Below are 22,287 nucleotides of genomic sequence, written 5' to 3' on the forward strand. Positions count from 1 at the left end.
AGCCAGGGCAGCGGCGGGCGCGGCGGGCGCGAGCAGCAGGAACGGGAGGGCGAGAGATGCGGCGGGGGACAGGCAGACGGCGGCGGAAGGACGGCAGACGGCGGCGGGAGGATGGCATTGGGATGGCAGTCGGACGGCGACAGCAGCGAGAGGACGGCGCTGAAAGGGAGCCAGGTCGCTGTCGAGACGGTCCGAGACGAGACGGCAGCCAATGGGATGCGTTGGCGAGGAGCGCGACGCGGGCTCGGCGCATGCGGGCGGGCGTCGAGGCTCCACCGTCGCGCGACGCGACTGCATTCTGCGAGCAGCACTGTGGTAGAGCAGATCCAAGGACGGGCTTTGCTGCGTTACAGTTGACGCCCGTTTGCAACGCCGCCGTATTGCCTGGTCCGAATTGGATGAACGCTTGAACACTTGAATAGTGACTAGCCACGACCATTCCTATCTTCAAGCCTGCATACTAGTAATCAGTACTGTTCTTGCCCCTCTATACAGATCGTTGCACACTGAGACGGGATGCCTTTGCGTGGAACCGACCACACCGAGGATGTTCGGAGTGACGCAGCCTACTTCAAGACACTTGCGGATCTGGACGACTGGGCCACTAAACCTCATGCTGGTCTAGACGGTGTATTGCCCTACATAGCGCGCCCACTGGTCGGAACGGATGCTTCATCTCAGAACAGAGGCAAACTTCTGGTGATACGAACCTATCACTGAACAGTGGAACGATAACTGACATTATACCTATTGCAAAGGTGTGCCATGACTACAAGGTAATGTTAGGACAGGATTGTACGGACCACAAATTCACGCGATGTTGACACAGGGTGGCTATACTGAAACACCCTCGGGGCTCGCCTATACATTCAACTTTTGGTCCTACTGCGATACGTTCATTTAGTGAGTAAGGCCGGGCGGCGCTGGCGACTGCTCGCTTAACGAGGAGAGCAGTTTTTCGCACCATCGGGTGACGGTACCTCCGGCAGGATGGATTAACGCTGCCCACAGGCAGGGTGTGAAGATGCTCGGGACTCTGTGAGTGTGGGCCCTGCAGAATTGACTGCCACGTTGTCGCTGAAACATCGCACCAGGATATTTGAACACGACGCTGGGCAGCAGGATTGCTTGCGGGTCCTTGTCGGACACCTGCCGCAGTCGAACACGGGGCCAGCTGCTCCATCTGCGGACAGCTCATTTCCCTTGTCGCCACATTACGCGAAGCTCCTCGCTGAGTTGGCACATCAACGAGGATTCGATGGCTACCTCCTCAATGTGGAAGTTCCTCTGATTGGTCGCATCGAGCAGGCTAGGGCTCTCGCAGCGTGGATCTCCATACTAGACAGCGAGCTCAAGCGGAGGATTGGCTCGCACGCTGAGACTATCTGGTAAGGCATAAGGCAGCACGACAGGCATACGATAATTGACCGTCTCTACGAAGGTACGATAGCGTTGTCGTCACGGGCGATCTGCGCTGGCAAGACAGGCTGAACAACTACAACCTGCCATTCTTCCTTCCGTCGTCTGGTTTCTTCACGAACTACACAGTGAGTGACCGATCAAATCGACGTGTCTACCCTAGAACTCATATCCGCGCAGTGGCGGCCCAACTATCCGTCCCTCACAGCGCAATACTTCTTCAGCCTAGATCCCGCCTTGATGACCGTCCCCAAAACACTCCAGGACATCTACGTCGGCATCGACGTCTGGGGCCGCGGCCAACACGGTGGAGGCGGATTCGGGTCTTACCGATCCCTTGCGCACATCGACCCAGAGTTCCTAGGACTCAGCGTCGCCTTCTTTGGGCCCGGCTGGTCCTGGGAGACCGAGCAGGACAAGCCTGGCTTTTCCTGGGAGACGTGGTGGGCGTACGAGCGCAAGCTTTGGATCGGGCCCGAGACGGAAGGCGAGGCCGTAGAAGTCCCTCCACACAATCCCCGTGCGGGCGAGCCGGACTGCCAGCACGGCGAGTTCACCCCCGTCTCTGCGTTCTTCCCTCGACAGGCCCCGCCCAACCCCAGGGAGCTGCCGTTCTTAACATACTTCTCGCCGGGCATCGGGTACGCTTGGTTTGTGCAGGGGAAGAAAGCGTACGTAACCACAGCTGGTTGGACAGATCTCGACAAGACAACGACACTAGGTGACCTTGTATGGCCACGGCCCTCGCCGCAATGGATCGATTCCCAAGAAGCGCTGCCAGTGCCTGCGACGTCGACCTCGCTCTGCTTGACGGACGCGTGGCTTGGTGGTAGCTCGTCAACGGTGAGTGTCCAATTGCATCTGCGCGGCCAGCGTGTGAGTGCGGCGTGGGGGCGGGGGCGGGGATCGTCGCACGGCGGGCGTGGGGAGATTACGTGCGGGCGCAGGGATTGGCTGGAGCGCAGAAAGACGATGTTTTTCCCAAGTCCAAAACACACTTTTTTCGGCCATAGTTCCGCCTCCCCGCAGGGAGCTCGTCAATTATCGCGTGCCGAAACTTTTTCGCAGATCACGCAAACGGGGCCCCGTATGTACATGCTGATGAACAAAAAAAAAAAAAAAGCCCTCCCCCTCTCTTGCGCATCCCGGCGGCGCGTGACCCTCCTCCCACCGAATGTCCTCTCTGCAGCCAAGTCTGTCCATGTACATACATGCGCTCCAGTGAAAGCAATGTCCCCCGACTCGGTCGACCAGTCGCAGGCGGCTGTGTAGACTCATCAGCAAACATGGCAGCCACATGCACGACGCACAACTCACCATACAAGGCGAGCTCGTCCACCTGCGAGGCACGGCGAACGGGAGACGGACGCCACGGGACACTGTTGTCGCGCCACGCCGCACTGGTATGCTCGCCAAGTTAGTGTCGGTCAACGAGGGAAAAGGACTGAGTGCTCACCGCTCAAGATCGCCCGCTCGTCGGACGGCGATCTGCACGTTGACGACGAGCCCGGCAACGACAAACTCGGAGGGGACTCGCGCGCAACACGAGACGTCGTGTCAGTGATATGGTCCCTGTGTTTGACAGACAACACACCTCTCGCACGGTCTGGGATGTCGCTCGCCGGACGTCGATATGTACATACATCGCCGTTCCGGGCACCACAAAGTCAGCGTGTAGAGTTCAACCCGTACAGGGCCCGAGACGTTGGTCGGCGGACGTCGATACATATATACATTGCCCTTCGAGGCATTGTAAGTGAGAAGCACCGTATGCGCCGCTTACTGCCACCGGCGCGTCGGCACATGCAAGGTGTCCGCACGTACATCACGTACCGTTCACGGGCCACCCAGTATCCTGTCAGAACCTGACAGACCAACGTCGCGGAGACGACAATGGACTTGTGTGTACCGGAGTCTCGTTAGAATCTAATAACTACCACGCATGTCAAGACACTTACTAGTCAGTCTACGAAAGGCTTGCGACCTTCGTCTTTGCCCATAACTCGCCATGCATGTACCACGCGCGGTCGGCCGCGGTCACGAGCAGGGCAGCCGAGAACGTCCGGGTAGGCACAGTGTCCATCAGGGAGCCTGCGTAGCGTTGACGTGCACATGCCTCTTGTCGGCCAATTGCGGATCGTCCTCGGAAGGTGACTTCGAGTGTCGGTCAGTGTCATTGCGAGCATGGATATGGCTACCTACGCACCCTCACGGAAAGCCCGCTCGCGGGAAGACGATCCATATATACATTACCATGCATGACCTCGGACTCGGACTCTGGGGCCTGGCAGCAACATGGATGCGTACCGCGTGATGGACGCACTCCTCGGGGAACGTCGGGTGGAAGGCTACATGGCGCACAAAGGTCAGTGCATCGACGTAGACTGATCGGCGTTCACCACGAACCTGGCCGTAACACCTTGCTCGCCGGACGGCGTTCTATATATATATTGCCGTCCCAGCATATCGGTGACCGAGCGGCATCATCTGACCTTGGAACGTGTTCATCGAATGCGAATCGGTCCTCGGCGGGGGCTCGCGTCTGGAGTGAGACACGGGTATACATCGTAAGAGGCTACGGCAACACTCGGGCAGCATGTCTGAGTGGGTGATCCATAGTTGCAGGTATGTGAGCGGGAGGAACAAGGACATATATCATGTATGTCTTACCTTATCGACCGCAGTAGTCCTTGAGGCGAGGAGCACTCGCAGAGGTGTTATACATGACAGAGGGCTTGGAATGAAAGGTACGAAGGACTTGTTGCCCTTCGTCCCGCCATCTGTACCTTCACGACTGCATCGTAAACGTGGCTGACGAACATCGTCATCCCGGCGGTGTTATAGATCACGAGGCGGCACCGTGCCACCTACAGTACCGAAGTTTCGCGGCTCAAGTGGCTAGGCATGGCGTACAAGTCGATCGAGTGTCGCATTCGACAGAGACACCTACCACACAAGTCCTCGACTTGGGGATCAACGCCCTTTGCGACTGACAGCTCGAGTACCACTCAAATGACAATGTTTATTACCCGACCAAGCACATTAATGGGACAGGTAAAGGAGCTGACAGCGCGATGATCAGTACACGGTATCGCGAGACATAATGCACAACAGGACCCACGTACAACACGCCAGAAGCCTCGGGCGGTGGATGATGTAGTTCCATCTTGACGTGACAAGGGCTAATCTACTCATAACTAATCAATAATCGTCATGCGCGACAGTCAACACATCGCGGCGCCTGACATACCTGTCAACGCAAGGCCGCCGCATGCAACGTGTCTGTCTACATGGACACGGAAACTGTCCACCGACATGTCTCCCACGTAGTGTAGACGTCAACTCGCGCCTTATGTCCTGCGCCGCCATTGGTCGTTCTACTACCAGTACTCGCCGAGTACGGAGGGCATGAGGCTGCACATACACTTCATGTGAGCACGACGAGTCGACGCGTGCCCCATGTATGCTCACCTCAGAGATAGGAGTGCTGCGCCGGTATGATCCTTGTACTTCGTGCTTGACTAGTACGCCGGCCTGTTGAGTTACATCCATTAGTACCAAGTATAGCCATACAGACCGCAACTTGACAGACGTACCACATGCCGATACACGTCGATCACATACTATCGGACAGGGCTCATTCCTCACGATTCTACGACACCCATACTGAGCGTCCGGGTTTGTGTTCATAAGCAACGCACACCGCTGCAACTTCGTCGATGTTCACTCTAGTAAGATCCTGCGTGAGATGAATAGTTTGTGGCATGCGTGTACGGCGTAGACTCGCTGACACACCTCATTGTCTCAAGGGAAGTAAGAGTCCGACTTGGAGTCGAGCGTGACTTCATGGGTGCAGCTTCTAGTAAGCTAAGTTCGTAAACGCGAGACCGTCACAGTGAGCGCCTGAGGCAAGACGGCTACTAAATCGGGAAAGGGCTTACAGAGTTCGGCGAGGATCGTATAGTATACGTGCATCTTCACCCTCGATGACAGCATTCAATAGCACCTGTCAGGACACGGAATAAATGGTGAGTATAGGTATGATCACGGCAGTGAGAGAGATATACTGACTGTGTATACATGCAAGGTCGAGTGTTCATGGCGATGGTGGATCGGGAATCGGAATGGTGATCGGCGAGCGGCGATGGTAGGTCCGAGTGAGTACACGAGATGATGGACGTAGACTTCGGCGGCGATTAATGATCAGTGAGGGGAGGAGCATAGTGGGGGGCAGGGGAGTCCGTCTGTCCACTCTGCTCACCAGCCCTTATACTGCCCATGCTCGGCTCCTGTACGCTGAATGCCGGGATCATGTCAGAGCCGCATAGTCTCCGCGATCACTGCACCAGTGATGTTCGCCTCAACACTTGGATGGCGCCACAAATGCGCGCCAATGTCACCGAGCATCTCTTCGGACACTGGGTGCTTGTCTCCTGTCAGTCATGCATTCTTCCGATGAACCCTGATTATATGTCATTTGAGTTGTGATCTCCGTGCTTACCCAGTCTGCTCACATACACTCTGCTCCGAGTCCTCAGTTTACCACTCACATTTCGATAATCTAACTTCAGCAGTACTGAGTAAGAGATCTCATCGTATTCAGACCACGACTGACATTCAGGCTTACTCATCATCTTACTCGCTCTCAGCAGACATATTCTCAGTGTTCCACTGAGCCGAATTGTATCCTAGTAGGTGAATGGTACTTACCCGATATAGCCCATCCCCGACAGGCTCGGAACATGATGGGCAGGTACAGTCACGTAGGCCCACCCAGTTTTGAGTCACGAACCAAATCAATAAATCACTCACTGTTACTGTCACAGGTCCTATTGTATTTTGAAGACTTTTGATCGGCCTGTTGACTCTTGAGCTCGTGGAAGTGGTACAGGGAACGGTGGCTCACCTAAAATGGCAATCCGGATCTGGATCTATACCAGGTTGAGTCGTAGCGCCGTGCCATATTTAGATAGTGTCTCTCCGTCTCAATGAATGTTCAAGCTCTCAAGTACGGAATCACACTAGTTCTGCTTCATAGGTTGTACGTAGATGACCATTTGTAGAGCATCACGTACTTGAGCTTAGGCATGGCCACATGATCGACTGTGAGCCTCGGTGAATCCGAGCGGCGAATGTTCCGTGTTCCACTCAGAGTATTCACTCGACTCGGACAATCAGGTATGCATAAGCCGGATTGTTCAATACGCCTACTAATTGAAATTTTTCGAGAACCATACAGCACATGTGCGGTGTCCGTGAAGTTCCGAGAAAAGACATATAAGAGAACTAGACAATGACTCCGCGGGCATACCCTGCGGCCTGCACTGACGGTGACACCAATGTGGAAGTTCTCCGCACCCACGCCCGCCGTTATCCGAAATCGTTACTTGTCCTGCCCGAGCGCACCGGAACCAGAAAATACTGTGACAGTCAGTACTCACCTCGCCGAGCCACGCTGTGACCGGTAAACGTCGCTCGCGGCTCGGAAGCTTCTCTGATAGCCAATGGCCTAGCGCAGGAAATGGCGGCCTTCCGACGAGCGAGCAAAAGGCGTAGCATTGAATACTGACGCGCGAGGGAAGAGAGAAGACGACCGGCGACGGGTCGTGGCGCTCGCTTGTGCAATGGACGTTGACGCGGAAGTGCAACCTACTTTTGCGGACTGAGGGCGACGGACTTGTCGGCTGGCAAACACGATGAATGGAATCTTGCTCAATCCGCTCGTACGATACTTTCGCACAAGATGCACATCCTCCCAGTCACGTTCCCTCCGTAGCTTGTCTAGAGTAGGCCGCGACGGACCAGATCGATTGTCCACTTTGCGGACTTGTTCTTACGCCGTCCTCCTGCATCTTGTCACCATAAGACGTTCACGGCCATGCGCGATCAACAAGCGCATCATACCTGGATGAGCTTGCGGGTTGTGGCGCCATGACATGCCTTCATCAGTCCGTCCGAGTCTGCGTCTGTGGCAACTGACAAGGCTGCCATTCACGCCAGACGCCGCGTCGTGTTCGCTTCCGTGAACTTCGCCCGGAAAGGTGACGGAGACTTGGCTGCTGTCACCACGCTGACGAGCACCCGAGGCGAGCGACGTATATAGGCGAGCGTGGTGGGAACCGAGGGGCATCGGTGAGTTGTACTTCTGTCCGTCCCGAGTGGTAAGAATACTGACCGCCCATTTCCAGACGACCAGGCCGCGTTAGCGTACTGTTGAGCTGTACGCCGTCTGCGGGAGCTGTCGTGAATGACGTGGAGTGGTCAACATCGTCCGCATGTGCGACACCGGAGGTAAGCTCTCTCGACTATGGACACCGCTTGCTGACGACCGGTGACCCACCATAGATCCTCGTCGGTTGCCGCATCTTTGTCGGGTCGGTCGAGTGTGGGCTTGGGGCTTGCGATGGGCGGGAGCTTTGCCCACAGTAGCGGAGGACAGGATGCTGGCCTTGCGGCGGGAGTAGGCACGTAGACTATCACTGTGTCTGGAAGAGAGGTATCGTCACGGTAGTCAGCTGTACGTAGCATTGCACGGACTATCGTCCTGCCTTTCACGCCCCTCCCTATGCGTCTTCCACTTATTGGACTGGAATGAACTCACGCATGCCTCTTATCCGCCGGCTGAGGTCGTCCACGCTACTGAGGCCCGAGGGTCGAGATCGATTTGTGATGCGCCCTCAAGCTATGCGTGTGCAGCGCAGCGCTAGATGAGTCACAGGCGCATGTAGCGTAGAAGTGATGGACACTGAGTAGAGAGTGCTGGAGAGGATCGCATGTGCTCTCAGGCAGCTTTAGATCGAGAGAGCATGAGCCAAGTACTGTCACTGCCAGTACTCAGTGAGTGTCGGTCAACTTGAAGGAGGCGCATCGGTGGCGCGTCACGCGCTGCTCTGTTCCGTACACCCATCTACTCGCGCGTCCGCTCGCTTGTTCCTCCCAGCCAATCTCTCTCCGCCTATATGCGCCCGCGGACAGAGGATTAAAACACGCAGACCTACCTGTCATAGACTGTCACAGGCTATCTGCAGCCCTCTTCCGCATTTCGAGGGCCTCTCCTGGCGAACTTGGCGATATTCAACCAATCTCGGAGCGTCCAAGTACCCACCCGCTCGCCCTGTCCCTGTCGCAGTGCACTACGTGGTTCGGACCCTCTCACATTCAAAGAATGTAGGGCACACTTGCAGCTTTGGCTGGGAATCAGGTTTCCGACTCCGGACTTTGCAGGCACTCTACACGTCCTGCCGCGTGCGCCCCGGTTCTCCCTGACCTCGACAGATCATGTCAGACAGGCTATGAACGAAGATCTCGATTTGAGACCCGTAGAAGGGCGGAACGGACGATATGGCCACGGCACCGGTGAGTCTATGCGCTTGTTACGTCCACTATTCACGCAGAGCCACGCTTCCCCTCGACGTCCGCGGCGCATACACCCCTGGGCGGTCAAAAGGGTATTTGCGGTACCGACTGTGTGATCGTAACGCGAACGGTGACGCTATAATGTCAGCGCGATCTTCCCTGGCGGGGACGAAGGGCCTTTGAGGGGAGATCACTCTGCTATTTGCGGCGGGCAGTCGCGGATATGATGTCCCTTTGAGATGCACCCACGATGCGCATTCTACACGTCGATCGGAGGCGTCTCGAGTATATCGCCGAGCGATCTCGAGCGCCGCAGATGGGCAGAGCACCATCTCCCGCCGACTCTGCTGTGGTGTTGACGCGAGTACCAGTCACATTGACACTGGTATGAACGTACCGTACCGATCCTGGCTGTTTAAACCGCCAGCCGATACGCGCACCAAGACGTATCGCATCGTGCACGAGCTGGGTATTCCTTCACGAGGACGTCAAATGATGCCGGTGCCCGTCTCCCGGGTGGCGACTCATTCCTTCAAGGCCCAACGTCAAAGACGAGTCGAGACTTGATGTACGCGATAGGGTAGTGATTCCTTCCTCGGTTCTCTGCCCGAATTCCATTCTCTGTTTGACGCGTACGCCGTTGTTGATCGTATGCCATGGGGCCCGCGTCTGCCGACTCTATCGCGGACCTAGCGCACATGCGTGCTGGAATCGTGACGCTCGATGTTTGTGAGGATGCATTACCCTCATGAGACGAGCTTGTTTGTTATTTGGATCTAATATATTGAACAAAGCCTGTCCCACTACCAAATACGCCGTCTGCCAACTCATTGCTCCATACGAGGTGCCGAGACTGTCCCACGTCTCGGCCGCCATTACTCACCTGCTTGCCGTCAACTGTTACAGCCGACGCATGCACTTCCCTGTCAGCCCCATGTCGACTCGCGGGGCTGTACGACGTACGACTGACCTCGACTTCGACTGCTCGGGTCCGCTGTTCACGGAAAGCAGCCGTGTCCCTCATCCCCGGGCACGGTACCTAGCCTGCCTGCCTGCCTTCTATTCGGCCCGAGCGTTGTGTGAGGGATCTACGATGGAGAGTGCGTCATCCGATCGAAGTCATGACTTTGACACGCTGAGCGAGGTTTCGGCGAGCAGTGTCACTGCTACTGCATCGTCGGGCTCCCGTGAGGGATGTCCAGAGTTGCGCCGAGGCAGTGAGCAATCGACGAGTGAATGGCAGTTTTTATGGGTCTGATATACCCGCTCGCCACCAGCCGTCGCTGGATGACGTCTCAGCGTTCGCGGAACTAGGTCTGTATCGAGAATAAGTGGTTAGTTTCCCGTCTTACTTTGCTGTTCGGAAGCAGCCACTGACGTCGTCGTCGGAGCGACTGTCTGAGGGTACATTGTGCCTGTCGGATTCGACCAGTCGAGTTATACGCTGGATAGCGGGAAGACAACACGCACTTGAGGGGAACGTGCAAGGCGTAGAGATGTGCAACAGCACTCGATCTGAGAGCGAATTAACGTTGTCGACCAGCGATTGTAAGTCGAGGTGCACGAAGGCAGTACACAACGCTTGAGATTCAGAGTAAAGAAAACGCATCGACGACAGTGACTGGGCGATCATGCTGCTAACGTGTATATCGGACACTTCGAAAGGTGAGTGCTGCGTTCGTACAATTACAGCATCTATGCTCACGAGAGAGAATCAACGTACGGCAGTGATGTTCTCGTGCGTTGCCGGTACATCGATGCCGTAGCTATGTGCACTGAGCATCGCCATACTGCCTTCCTTGAACATCCTCATCGCATTCGACGGTGACACTTACACTCCTCAACTCGGTCAAACGGGCGCACTGGCAGACAAACTGCGGAGCGATCCCTTGTAAATTGAGAACACGGGATTTTGCGCGGCGAGCTAGTCCGGTCGGGCTACCGTTGTACCACACAGCACTTGATTCACGGTGAGTCAAGACAGTCGTGTGCAATCCAAAACTCAGAGCCAAGCAACTGGCGATGCTATTATCTCCAAGCCCACTGGCATGTAGCGGTGCTATCATCCCCAAGTACGGTACGGTGCGTCACATCGTTCTGCCTTGCACGGCCTGATCAGCCGTTTGCTCGACTTCAGAACAGCACGGAGAACATGCAAGGATCGGGCCATACTCGTCTGGTTAGACCACGAGCAGTCACTGACACTCTCCGAGTCGTCCTTTGCCCAGCGGACCTGTGCCTCAGTGTCGCTATTCCATTGTCCTCGACGGCTCTGTCACCGTGCCATGCGCTGAGGCTCCGCCGGACCGATCTGCTCATTGAACGAGATCCGCGTTGAGGGCGGTTCGGATCGCGCGTACAAGTAATCGAGCGACCGGACGGTCGACAGTCTTCAGATGTTGGACTGTCGGCCCTCTCACGTCAATTCCTCACCTCCACAGCCCAGACTTCCGGATCCCATCCTGTGAGTCGCCCATCTCACAGCCTCAAACTGACACCAGTGGCGATCAGTGAACTGAGTACTAGTGCCTTGCGCCCCTGGCAGGGCACTTCACGTCGCATCACTCGTGTCCTGGCGAGACGGCTCTGTCCCTACAGATGTCAAGCGAGCATCCGGCTCTTTCAAGCTTCACTGACGACGCAATCACGCCGTGCAGGTGCGTCGTCTCCTTCCCTTCAGTCGACCTCACAGACACGACTTCTCGTCTGGGCCCGCTGGCACTCGAAGGTCAGCAGGCGCAATGTCGCCGAGACTCGCAGCACGAGCCCAATGGCTCGACGAAAAACGTCAAGGGTACGTGGAGGGCAGATGGGTGGTTGGTGGTATCCGGTGGTATCGAGTACGTTATTCACTCGACCATTGCGGGATTCGCTGCGCAGTGTACATGCCACGTCTCTGGTCCTCGTCGTGTTCTATTTCATAGCCCAGACCCGAGACGTCGCAGGCGGAGGCTGCGACGGCTCAGACCATCCTCGCGCTTCACGCCCGCCATATGTAATAGGTAGCTCAAATTCATTCATTCGTCGCGACACTAAGTACATGATATCTGTACCTACACGGAGCGGTGTGCACGACGCGCCGGTCATCTACACAGCGATCGTCGCAGCGGTGCACCGGCATGCATCTCTGCGTGTCGGTTTGCACGCCGATATCGACGTCGCGGTGCATCCATCAACGCACCCCCGCCCGCCCCATCGCGTCCCCAGGAACTCCCGCTACGCCGCGAACGGGTCTGTGTATCGGCCTGCGCCGATGGCATACCTAGCATCGTGGCTCCCCACTCGCATCCTGCTCGAGCCGCTCCCGCGGGCACGTCATCCACTCCAAAGCAAGACATTGTGAGCACCAGGGAATGCGGTGACAGTGCTCACCGCGTTCAGCCCTGTCGCGGACGCTGAGCCCCCGCGGTCCAGGGACATACAACTTCGACACACTGCGGACACCGATCCGATCGGTGCGGAGAACAGTCTAGTGAACGAGCGAGTGGAGGGTGAATGAGGAGGGAGGGGGCTCGGACCCAGGGAGGCGAATACCCCCCTCGAGAGCTGCATGCTCGAGCCGGTCACGGAGAATGGAAGTGCGCTGGCACCCGTCGTACGATGCTGCAGCCCGTCCCAATCGCATCGCCTGCTCGGCTCCGTTGTCTGGGGCATGCCGTGATGCGCTGCGTCGGTCCGTCGTCGTGACTGCCTGCACGTCCCTGCACCGCCGCCGCTCAGCCAGCTCGCCGCGAAGATGCTTGGCCCAAGGCGCGGCTGCACACGCGCGTGGAATCCTGGACGGCCCTCTTGCGCTGAGGAAGGACGGCCTGCGTCCGATCCGCGCGCAGCCAGAGCCGTCCCACTCGACTGTCGCGGCGGAGCGGCGTTCGCCCGCCGTGTCCATGCATCCGTCCGTGTCTGTGGCGACCGACGAGGCTGGCTTCCACGCCAGACGCAGCGCCACGCTCGCTTCCGCGGACGTCGCCCAGAACGCGACGGGAAGCAAGTGTTGTCACCGTGCTGCCGAGCACCCACGCGGGCGAGCTATAAGGGCGAGCGCGGAGGACGCAGGGGGTGTCGGTAAGTTGTACGGTTCGCCGCGCGGATTGGCCAAGAGCACTAACCATGGATTCACAGATGCCCTCGACGGGCCCTGTGTGCGAGCCGCCGAGCGTCGTGCCGCGTTCCCGGCGATTTCGACACCACTCGCGTTGGCGGGAGCAGGTGAGCCGTGTTGACTGTGGACGCCGTCCTGGGAGTCGCTGACGATGGGCGCGCTGTCGTAGATCCTCGCAGGCGTCTTCACGGAGGTGTCCTGATCATGGGCCGCGGGCGTGGGAGGGGACGCGGCATGAGTTGCGACGCATTGTCCTCGCGGTGCGGAACCGTTGCCAGCGGCTGCGGGAGGTGCTGCGGATGGGCGTACGTAGGTTTGCATGTTGCGCGATGTCCGTCGTGTGTCTCGGATCGCCGTGAGCCGAACGGATTGAGTCGCACTGACGTGTGTGCTGTGCGCGGAACTGTACACGACCGGACGCGAGTTGAGTGAAGTGCGGCGTGTAGAGTGCGGCAGAGCGAGCGTGGCTCGTGTGCTCGCGGCGCGCGTGTAGGACACCTGACGATCGTGCGTGCGAGATGCATGAGCAGACGGCTGCAGCGCAATCTGCGTCGCGCAGAGAGGCGTTAGGTGATGGCGGGGGTAGACACAGCGCGCAGGGGACGACCGCGGGCGCTTGTTGGGCAGCGTGCAGAGAACGGCGTGTAGCGAACCGTCCGATGCATAGACATGGTCCGGCGAGTGAGAGGAGGGTGGTACGATGCTTGCGCATCGCCTGGAGATGCGCAGGTTGGAGATTTGTGGCGGGTTCGGGGCGGGGGAAGGCTAAGCAAGTCGGGAGAGGAGGTTGAGAGACGGGTTTTCTGGATGAATGCGTGCGATCTGGGAAGAAAAGGGAAAGACGAACCTTGTGCTTGGAAAAGAGGGGAAACGTTGCGTTGTGGGTATCGCCGACGCGCCTCGGACGCGCGGATGCAGCCAGGGCAGCGGCGGGCGCGGCGGGCGCGAGCAGCAGGAACGGGAGGGCGAGAGATGCGGCGGGGGACAGGCAGACGGCGGCGGAAGGACGGCAGACGGCGGCGGGAGGATGGCATTGGGATGGCAGTCGGACGGCGACAGCAGCGAGAGGACGGCGCTGAAAGGGAGCCAGGTCGCTGTCGAGACGGTCCGAGACGAGACGGCAGCCAATGGGATGCGTTGGCGAGGAGCGCGACGCGGGCTCGGCGCATGCGGGCGGGCGTCGAGGCTCCACCGTCGCGCGACGCGACTGCATTCTGCGAGCAGCACTGTGGTAGAGCAGATCCAAGGACGGGCTTTGCTGCGTTACAGTTGACGCCCGTTTGCAACGCCGCCGTATTGCCTGGTCCGAATTGGATGAACGCTTGAACACTTGAACCTTAATAGTGACTAGCCACGACCATTCCTATCGCATACTAGTAATCAGTACTGTTCTTGCCCCTCTATACAGATCGTTGCACGCTGAGACGGGATGCCTTTGCGTGGAACCGACCACACCGAGGATATTCGAAGTGACGCAGCCTACTTCAAGACACTTGCGGATCTGGACGACTGGGCCACTAAACCTCATGCTGGTCTAGACGGTGTATTGCCCTACATAGCGCGCCCACTGGTCGGAACGGATGCTTCATCTCAGAACAGAGGCAGACTTCTGGTGATACGAACCTATCACTGAACAGTGGAACGATAACTGACATTATACCTATTGCAAAGGTGTGCCATGACTACAAGGTAATGTTAGGACAGGATTGTACGGACCACAAATTCACGCGATGTTGACACAGGGTGGCTATACTGAAACACCCTCGGGGCTCGCCTATACATTCAACTTTTGGTCCTACTGCGATACGTTCATTTAGTGAGTAAGGCCGGGCGGCGCTGGCGACTGCTCGCTTAACGAGGAGAGCAGTTTTTCGCACCATCGGGTGACGGTACCTCCGGCAGGATGGATTAACGCTGCCCACAGGCAGGGTGTGAAGATGCTCGGGACTCTGTGAGTGTGGGCCCTGCAGAATTGACTGCCACGTTGTCGCTGAAACATCGCACCAGGATATTTGAACATGACGCTGGGCAGCAGGATTGCTTGCGGGTCCTTGTCGGACACCTGCCGCAGTCGAAGACGGGGCCAGCTGCTCCATCTGCGGACAGCTCATTTCCCTTGTCGCCACATTACGCGAAGCTCCTCGCTGAGTTGGCACATCAACGAGGATTCGATGGCTACCTCCTCAATGTGGAAGTTCCTCTGATTGGTCGCATCGAGCAGGCTAGGGCTCTCGCAGCGTGGATCTCCGTACTCGAAAGCGAGCTCAAGCGGAGGATTGGCTCGCACGCTGAGACTATCTGGTAAGGCATAAGGCAGCACGACAGGCATCCGATAACTGACCGTCTCTACGAAGGTACGATAGCGTTGTCGTCACGGGCGATCTGCGCTGGCAAGACAGGCTGAACAACTACAACCTGCCATTCTTCCTTCCGTCGTCTGGTTTCTTCACGAACTATACAGTGAGTGACCGATCAAATCGACGTGTCTACCCTAGAACTCATATCCGCGCAGTGGCGGCCCAACTATCCGTCCCTCACAGCGCAATACTTCTTCAGCCTAGATCCCGCCTTGATGACCGTCCCCAAAACACTCCAGGACATTTACGTCGGCATCGACGTTTGGGGCCGCGGCCAACACGGTGGAGGCGGGTTCGGGTCTTACCGATCCCTTGCGCACATCGACCCAGAGTTCCTAGGACTCAGCGTCGCCTTCTTTGGGCCCGGCTGGTCCTGGGAGACCGAGCAGGACAAGCCTGGCTTTTCCTGGGAGACGTGGTGGGCGTACGAGCGCAAGCTTTGGATCGGGCCCGAGACGGAAGGCGAGGCCGTAGAAGTCCCTCCACACAATCCCCGTGCGGGCGAGCCGGACTGTCAGCACGGCGAGTTCACCCCCGTCTCTGCGTTCTTCCCTCGACAGGCCCCACCCAACCCCAAGGAGCTGCCGTTCCTAACATACTTCTCGCCGGGCATCGGGTACGCTTGGTTTGTGCAGGGGAAGAAAGCGTACGGGACCACAGCTGGTTGGACAGATCTGGATAAGACAACGGCACTAGGTGACCTTGTGTGGCCACGGCCCTTGCCGCAATGGGTCGACTCCCAAGAAGCGCTGCCAGTGCCTGCGACGTCGACCTCGCTCTGCTTGACGGACGCGTGGCTCGGTGGTAGCTCTCTCAACATCACACTGTCTCTATTGGGACAGGAAGGCGAAGACAACGCTCGCAGGTCCCTCTGGATCCCTGTCCAGACGCTTGCACTCTCGCCCCATGTATCCTACACCGTCACTCTTGTCTACAAGGTTACCTCTCATTCCATCCTCGAACTCGACGTCACGCATTCTGTGAAAGTATTGGGAGACTCGCCCACACCTGCCTTCGACGTCAAACAGAGGACACCTCAAAGCTCAGGCTTGTCGCATGGCTGGCAGTCTCTTTCGGCAGACGTCATCTTGCGGAGCGACCAGTCGACCAACGTCCTATCAGCAGTTGGCCTCGTCGTAGGCTTCAAAGCTCCCACAGATGCCATCGACACTAACATCCTCCTGGGCCTCATGAGTGTCCATCCTACCTCACCTTCCCCCGCTCCCGGCATCAGCACTCACCAGCCGAAAATCCTGTGGGCAGACTACGCTCTCCAACCAAAGAATGCATCACGGTTGTCTGGTGTCCTATCCTGGGATATCGCAGCTTCGCTTGGGCCTGTGACCAGCACTGCATTGGCTAGAGACCCGGAGGATCCGACACCGCTATGGACGCTTGAGGAGGCTTTCCCTGCATTCGCGTTCTTCAACATCTATGCACAGGTGTATCCGTCCGATGGGAACATCGGCGGTCCAGAGACCGCCATTTGGATCGGGACAACAGGTCTCGACGGTCGGCGGAACAGGTTCGGAGTCGATCCTGCCTGCCTTCCTGTGGCGATGTCGAACGCGAAGACATTGAGATTCTATGTACAAGGCGTGACTGACCGCGGGGCCGTCTTAACTTGGGACAACTGCGTTTTCGTCGATGCTCACTTGAGTTGATCTGCTGGGATCCGGATGTGGGGACAGCGATGACGGGCAATAGGGATGACCATATCGTGCGTTGAATAACATACAGGTGATGATGTACGAGGGGTACTATGCTGAGAATACAAATGGAACGTATAAAGACAAATTATGCAGCTATACAGATCTACAGGTGACACATTCCCGGATATCTCATCATGGTGACGGAGCGTCCATATCGTCAGTGGAGGCTTCCTCAACGAACACCTTGGCGTTGTCCATGAGCTCACGGACGACCTCGGTGCGATCCCAGTCGGATCGATGCCGCCATACACAACCAAGGCATATTGCGCGCAGCTGCTCGAGCTGTTCCACGCTGAGAGACGTCGTGTCGTCCCGCAATGTCCGCTTCAGGTCACATATAAGGTACTCGTCCAGGATGAAGTCAGGCACCGGACTGGGTGTGCGATGGATCTCCATGGGCACATCGGGCACATCGGGTCGGGTCGTCTCAGCCTCCTCACTGGGAGCCGGCTGTTCGGGGACGGCAGGCTCTGCATCCATTGATGGCTCTGGCTGCGGCGGATACACTTCGATCTCAGGCGCGGGCGGGGCAAAAGGCGCAAGTGACGGCGTATTGTGCGAGAGGAAAGGATTGTTCTGGACATCGAGAGTCACAGAAGAGGGGCCGGCCTGCGGCATGCCCGTGGGTGACGGAAGGGGGTTAAGTAGTGAAGGGTCGAAACCACCGGTGCGACGCGGAAGCTCTGGCTCTGGCTCAAGCTGAAATTGAGATTGAGGTTGGGGTTGCAGGACCTCGGGAACCTGGACCAGCTCGTTGGGTACGGACACTTGCTCATGGAAACCGTTCAACTGTGGCTCTGGTACGGATAGTGTCTGAACTTGTTCCACGTCGTCTGCGAAGCGTACGCCAGCTGGTTTCTCAGATGATAGAGTTGCTGCAGCGCTATCCATCATCCCATCGGCATCTGTACGTGAGCGCTTCGAGGCTCTATCGCCGTTCTCGTCTTCCGAGCCTGTGGCAACCGCAGATGTGGACCGATGTCTCTTGCCTCGCCGCTCAATATGCGTGGGGTCCGTGATGGAGATCTCCAAGGGCTGGCCATTTTGCCGCGCACTCCGTCGGATACCAGGAGCAGCATTTAACGCGGCCTCAGCCTCCTGTGCTTCCTTCTCCTTCTCCTTGTTCTTCCTGTACTCCTCTCGACGCCGTCTCTCCCGAGCTGCCATGCGCTGACATTCTAGCCTGAACGAAGGGTCGAAGTCGTTGATGCTGACTTCAGCTGCAGTCAACATCGCTTTGGCGCGGAAGAGTCGGTCAGGGTCCTCATGTATCCTAACCTCAGTGTTGTGGACAATCTTGCGGATGTCGTCAAGGAAGTCGTCGGGAGTGAGATACCGATTGCGATAGAGCTCGAGGTGCATCCGCTCGAGATCCATGTCGAACAACGGGGGTTGCGGCGGTATCGGAGGTATCGGCGCCGCCGCCTCATGCACACCGTTGATACCGTTGACCTGTGGCTGGTCAACATGTTCCGTATGCTGCTCTCCAGTCATCTCGACGATCCCATCACCGTTCGTCCGGATCTTGACGTTGGTAGTGACCACTTCTACTTCTTGATGGACGACATTGAAGTCGTAGTTGTACTCCTCCTACACAGGACATGAGATATCAGGTCGACAGAGGAAGGTCTATACATACCATCGCTCTCTTGGTAAAGCGCTTGAACTTGCGTTTCAGCTCCTGCAATATCGGGCCCAGGCGATACCTCAGCAACGTAATGACGCGCTGATCATTCTCCTCCTGGACGGCAAGCTCCGCGGCCGTAGGTTGTCGTGGCTCTAAAGGTGGAGCGACGGGCAACTCTTCCAACACCCGCTTCTTCCGTTGAACACCATCGGGAAACTGATTCGGTGGCCGCCGAACATCCTTCAGTAGACCCTCGAAGAACTGTTCTCGCTGTAACGGCGCTGGATGAGTCAACTCCACGCGGTTGTCTCGCGTTGGCCCGAACCACGACCGGACGTCCCGCGGAAGAGAGAGGAAGGGGCCATCAACGACGGCCAGTAGTAGCACAGGGTCCGTGGGTGCCAAAGTGTCGAGCATGGCGCGGACAGTCGTTCTGGTCGTCTCCGACACAGCAGCACACCACCCTACCAATGATGGGATGTAGATGACCGAAGGCTGATGTCTCTTCGCGTCCACAAAGAGCTGGACAATAGCTGCTTCTGGGGTCTGGGTTGCACCACTCAGTCCACGCTGCAGAATCAAGGAGCACAACCACATACCCGCGTAGAGTCACCCATGAGGCTGCCGAGATCCAGGCTCTGGACATGGTATCCTTCCAAGTGGTGTAGCACTGCTGCAGCGACGTATGCCTGACCCATCCCCGAGGGACCATGTAGTACGACACGCGGCCTATACACGCGTAATGTTTCCATAGCTGTAAAAGGGGGCGTTAGCGCCAGCACAGACTGTACAAAGTTGACGTACACTGTAGCATCAGTTCACGGTCAAGCGCGCCTTCGCTACTTCCGTCTTCCCACTCGGCCTCCTCAAGCGCTGTCCGTTTCTTGTTTACCGGCAGGACCTTGGCGATGACTTCCTTCATCTTGTCCAGCGAATACTGCAGCAGGGGCTCAAGCTGTGATGGCAATGGCGAAGCCGCAGATGAGACTGAACGAGCGGATGAAGGTACCAGCTCTACACAAGAATGAGACATGAGCTTGATCTTGTGGTGAGGGTGCTGTCAAACGTACTCTTAATTGCTATCATGAAGTCGCGCAACTCCACCTCGATCGTTTCTGGCTTGAGTAGTAACCGATCATTGGACTTGTAGATCTGCGGGTAACGTCTCTGAACAGCATTCAGAGCGGCTTCCGTGCAGAGAGCCTAAGATGGTGTTGGACGACGTTCCACCCTGATCTTCATGTTTACGTACCCTTATATCAGCACCGCCATAACCCTTGGTGAGCTTCGCCAGGCCCTTCACATTGGTCTCGCCGATCTCGCCTTCCCAACCAGCCCACTTCTTCGTCATGATATGAAGGATACGCTCTCGTGCCTCCAAGCTAGGCAACGCGAAGTAGAACTCTCGATCGAACCTGCCTGGTCTCCGCAACGCAGGATCAATAGCATCGGGCCGATTCGTCGCGCCGATTACAATGACCTGGCCTCGGCCGTCCATACCATCCATCAGCGCCAGTAGTGTCGATACGATCGACGCATGGATCTGGTCCTGTTTCGAGGATCGCACAGGCGCGAGGCCGTCAATCTCGTCGAAGAAGATGATACTGGGCTGCTGGTTTCTTGCTTCCTCAAAGAGTAGGCGGAGCTGGCGTTCAGCCTCGCCGACCCATTTCGATAGACAGTCGGCGCCCTTCCGCATGAAGAAGGCTGGGCAGAGGATGAGCCAGAGGCAATATATTCAAACGCATGTACATACAGATCTTCTTGCCATCGGAACGGCAGCTCGCCGCGAGTGCGCGAGCTAGGAGAGTCTTACCGGTTCCCGGGGGACCATGGAAGAGTACACCACGCGGGGGAGTGAGACCGAAGCGTTGGAACACCTCAGGGTATAGCAAGGGCAACAATGTCATCTCCTTCAACGAGTTGATATCTAGTGAGGATATGAGCAGCTAGACGGGGCCGAAAAGCTGACCGCGCTCACGATCGTCCAGTCCACCGACTTCGTCGAAGGTCACATTCTGGTTTACCGCAAGAGGATCAGCATCAGCAAGAGCTGATGTACAAAGGCGGTCAGTCCAAATCGGAGTGCAATAGAACTAGTCAACTTACTTGCATCCCCAACCTTGCCCAGGTTCGATGGCGTCCCGGCGGCTGCCATGTCGCCAAAGAGGCCCCCAGCGCCACCGGCGAATACGCCACTACCCATGGCCCCAGTTCCGAAGGGCTGTTTCCGTGGTGTCCGTGAAGGAAAGTCGGAGTCCTGCCCACTCACAATAAGTCTGAGGGCCTTGGTCAGACATGTAACTACGCACCGAATCATCCCCGGCCGGACCACCCATCCATCTGCTCAGTTCAGCACCTGTCGCACTCCAGCCGGGCACCTTGGCCTTGCCATGGCGGCCTTTCGCTTGATTCCCATTCGAGCGTGGCTTGGGTTGAGGCGGTCGCATTTCTTCCAGCGCTGGCGGGATGGCGTAGTTGATCTTTGTGCGCTGCCGCAGCAAGTACGGACGGTCACCCTGCTCTGGCTCTTGTCCCGCCTCACCATCTACATCCACTTCTCCTTCGGCATCCGCGTCACCATCCAGTTCGGGATCAGGGGAAGTGTGCGGGGCGTCGTCGAACGAGCCATCAGCGTCAGCGGACCCAGATGACGCTACATCCTCGTAGCCCTCATCGTCGCGTTGACCCCGCGCACTTTGTCGCGTCGCACGCTTGCCGGTGCGTTTGCGAGTCTGTCGCGACGTCGATGCCTGAGTGCGAGACCCTGATCGACGCGTGATGCGTGCACCGCGCGCGTCCTGACCCGACGCGCCGTTCCGAGTCTTGCTTCGTAGCCCATAGCCCGAGGTCCCGTCCTCCTCCTCGTCACTCTCCACAAAACCCTTCAGGTTGCCGGGTTTTCTGCGCGGTTTCCGAAAGGCATAGGGCGTCGGCCCGTCTTCGTCCGTCTCGTCCTTTGCGGCGACCTCCTGCTTGCTTGGTGAAGGAGCGCGATCGTGGCCCAACAGCAGAGGGTCGTCCTCGCTTCCCGACTCTTTGTACGACATTGACAGGACCTTTCTGCCTCTAGCGGTCGTCTTGTACTCGACTGGCGGTTGTTCAGGCTCATCATCCTCGGCTGGTACTTGTTCTTCATCTACGTCCATGGATGCGTTGCTCTCGTGATACTCCGATCCCGACGCATTGGATTCCGAGCGTACGCGAGCCGACGCGCGAGTACTAGGAGCCATGAGGGGAATCTTGATCCTCAGAGACTTGTTGGGTTCGCGAGCGGTGTTCTGAGTGGCAGCGTCGGTCGGTACAGGAGGATCCTTGGGCCAGTCTTCCAGATTTTCGACGGATGGCATGAACAATAGCAGACGAGTGGAGACGAGCTGCTACAGCCACCTTACTGTGGAGCAGTTCAGTCGTCGCCAGAGCAGGATAGATGGCGAGCTGGCTGCTGTCGGCGAGGACGAGGGAAACGACGAGCGCGAGGATAGCTCAGACAATCCGAGTTGCTGAGGCGTAATAGACGAAAGAGGGGGCGTTGTTGTTTGGCGCTATTTGCGCGATGTGGCAGTGTGTTACCTTGTTTGGCTTATCAAGCCTCGCCGCCCGTCTTCTGCTGCCTGTCTACGCATCCTCCTCTAGAAAACGAGCGCGAATGCGAGTGTAGGAAGGAAGACATGAGGTGCTAGGTGTCCGAGGATACGCGTCGAAGGGCATGCATGT

General features: G+C 57.4%; 6 protein-coding genes across 6 annotated transcripts; 4 read left to right on the forward strand and 2 right to left on the reverse strand.

The window, feature by feature from the left end:
- Window positions 1-516: 516 nt before the first annotated feature.
- Window positions 517-2,268, forward strand: B0H18DRAFT_846231 (glycosyl hydrolase family 85-domain-containing protein; the record flags this gene model as incomplete). The annotated part of the gene is made up of 7 exons (XM_048039558.1): window positions 517-699; window positions 759-776; window positions 830-903; window positions 955-1,038; window positions 1,095-1,388; window positions 1,442-1,547; window positions 1,600-2,268. Coding segments are annotated over 7 exons (1,428 nt in total), but the record flags the coding sequence as incomplete, so codon positions are not given.
- Window positions 2,269-3,501: 1,233 nt separating this feature from the next.
- Window positions 3,502-4,071, reverse strand: B0H18DRAFT_953777 (uncharacterized protein; the record flags this gene model as incomplete). The annotated part of the gene is made up of 5 exons (XM_048042214.1): window positions 3,502-3,573; window positions 3,626-3,703; window positions 3,727-3,767; window positions 3,826-3,858; window positions 3,912-4,071. 5 exons carry the CDS (start codon window positions 4,069-4,071, stop codon window positions 3,502-3,504), a joined length of 384 nt encoding a protein of 127 aa, XP_047895046.1.
- Window positions 4,072-10,916: 6,845 nt separating this feature from the next.
- B0H18DRAFT_999097 (uncharacterized protein) lies at window positions 10,917-11,123 on the forward strand. Its single transcript, XM_048045535.1, has one exon. It carries the CDS (start codon window positions 10,928-10,930, stop codon window positions 11,111-11,113), a length of 186 nt encoding a protein of 61 aa, XP_047895047.1. The 5' UTR covers window positions 10,917-10,927; the 3' UTR covers window positions 11,114-11,123.
- Window positions 11,124-12,347: 1,224 nt separating this feature from the next.
- On the forward strand, window positions 12,348-13,076 carry B0H18DRAFT_1117688 (uncharacterized protein; the record flags this gene model as incomplete). Its single annotated transcript, XM_048033634.1, has 3 exons — window positions 12,348-12,837; window positions 12,895-12,981; window positions 13,054-13,076. 3 exons carry the CDS (start codon window positions 12,348-12,350, stop codon window positions 13,074-13,076), a joined length of 600 nt encoding a protein of 199 aa, XP_047895048.1.
- Window positions 13,077-14,303: 1,227 nt separating this feature from the next.
- B0H18DRAFT_1117689 (glycosyl hydrolase family 85-domain-containing protein) lies at window positions 14,304-16,895 on the forward strand (the record flags this gene model as incomplete). The annotated part of the gene is made up of 7 exons (XM_048033635.1): window positions 14,304-14,486; window positions 14,546-14,563; window positions 14,617-14,690; window positions 14,742-14,825; window positions 14,882-15,175; window positions 15,229-15,334; window positions 15,387-16,895. The coding sequence occupies 7 exons, from the start codon at window positions 14,304-14,306 to the stop codon at window positions 16,893-16,895; spliced, it is 2,268 nt and encodes a 755-aa protein (XP_047895049.1).
- A 180-nt stretch (window positions 16,896-17,075) lies between these two features.
- Window positions 17,076-21,920, reverse strand: B0H18DRAFT_874349 (uncharacterized protein; the record flags this gene model as incomplete). Its single annotated transcript, XM_048040348.1, has 10 exons — window positions 17,076-18,533; window positions 18,583-19,116; window positions 19,170-19,324; window positions 19,375-19,584; window positions 19,641-19,773; window positions 19,823-20,277; window positions 20,327-20,500; window positions 20,552-20,623; window positions 20,680-20,830; window positions 20,883-21,920. The coding sequence occupies 10 exons, from the start codon at window positions 21,918-21,920 to the stop codon at window positions 17,076-17,078; spliced, it is 4,380 nt and encodes a 1,459-aa protein (XP_047895050.1).
- Between the last annotated feature and the right edge of the window lie 367 nt (window positions 21,921-22,287).

The sequence above is a fragment of the Fomitopsis serialis genome (assembly GCF_022376445.1).
Source record: "Fomitopsis serialis strain Sig1Antser10 chromosome Unknown B0H18scaffold_22, whole genome shotgun sequence".
Lineage (NCBI taxonomy): Eukaryota > Fungi > Basidiomycota > Agaricomycetes > Polyporales > Fomitopsidaceae > Fomitopsis > Fomitopsis serialis.

Bases quoted from the DNA above. Each gene is read 5' to 3' on its own strand.
- B0H18DRAFT_999097 (XM_048045535.1), top strand. From the start codon at position 10,928: ATGCAAGGATCGGGCCATACTCGTCTGGTTAGACCACGAGCAGTCACT.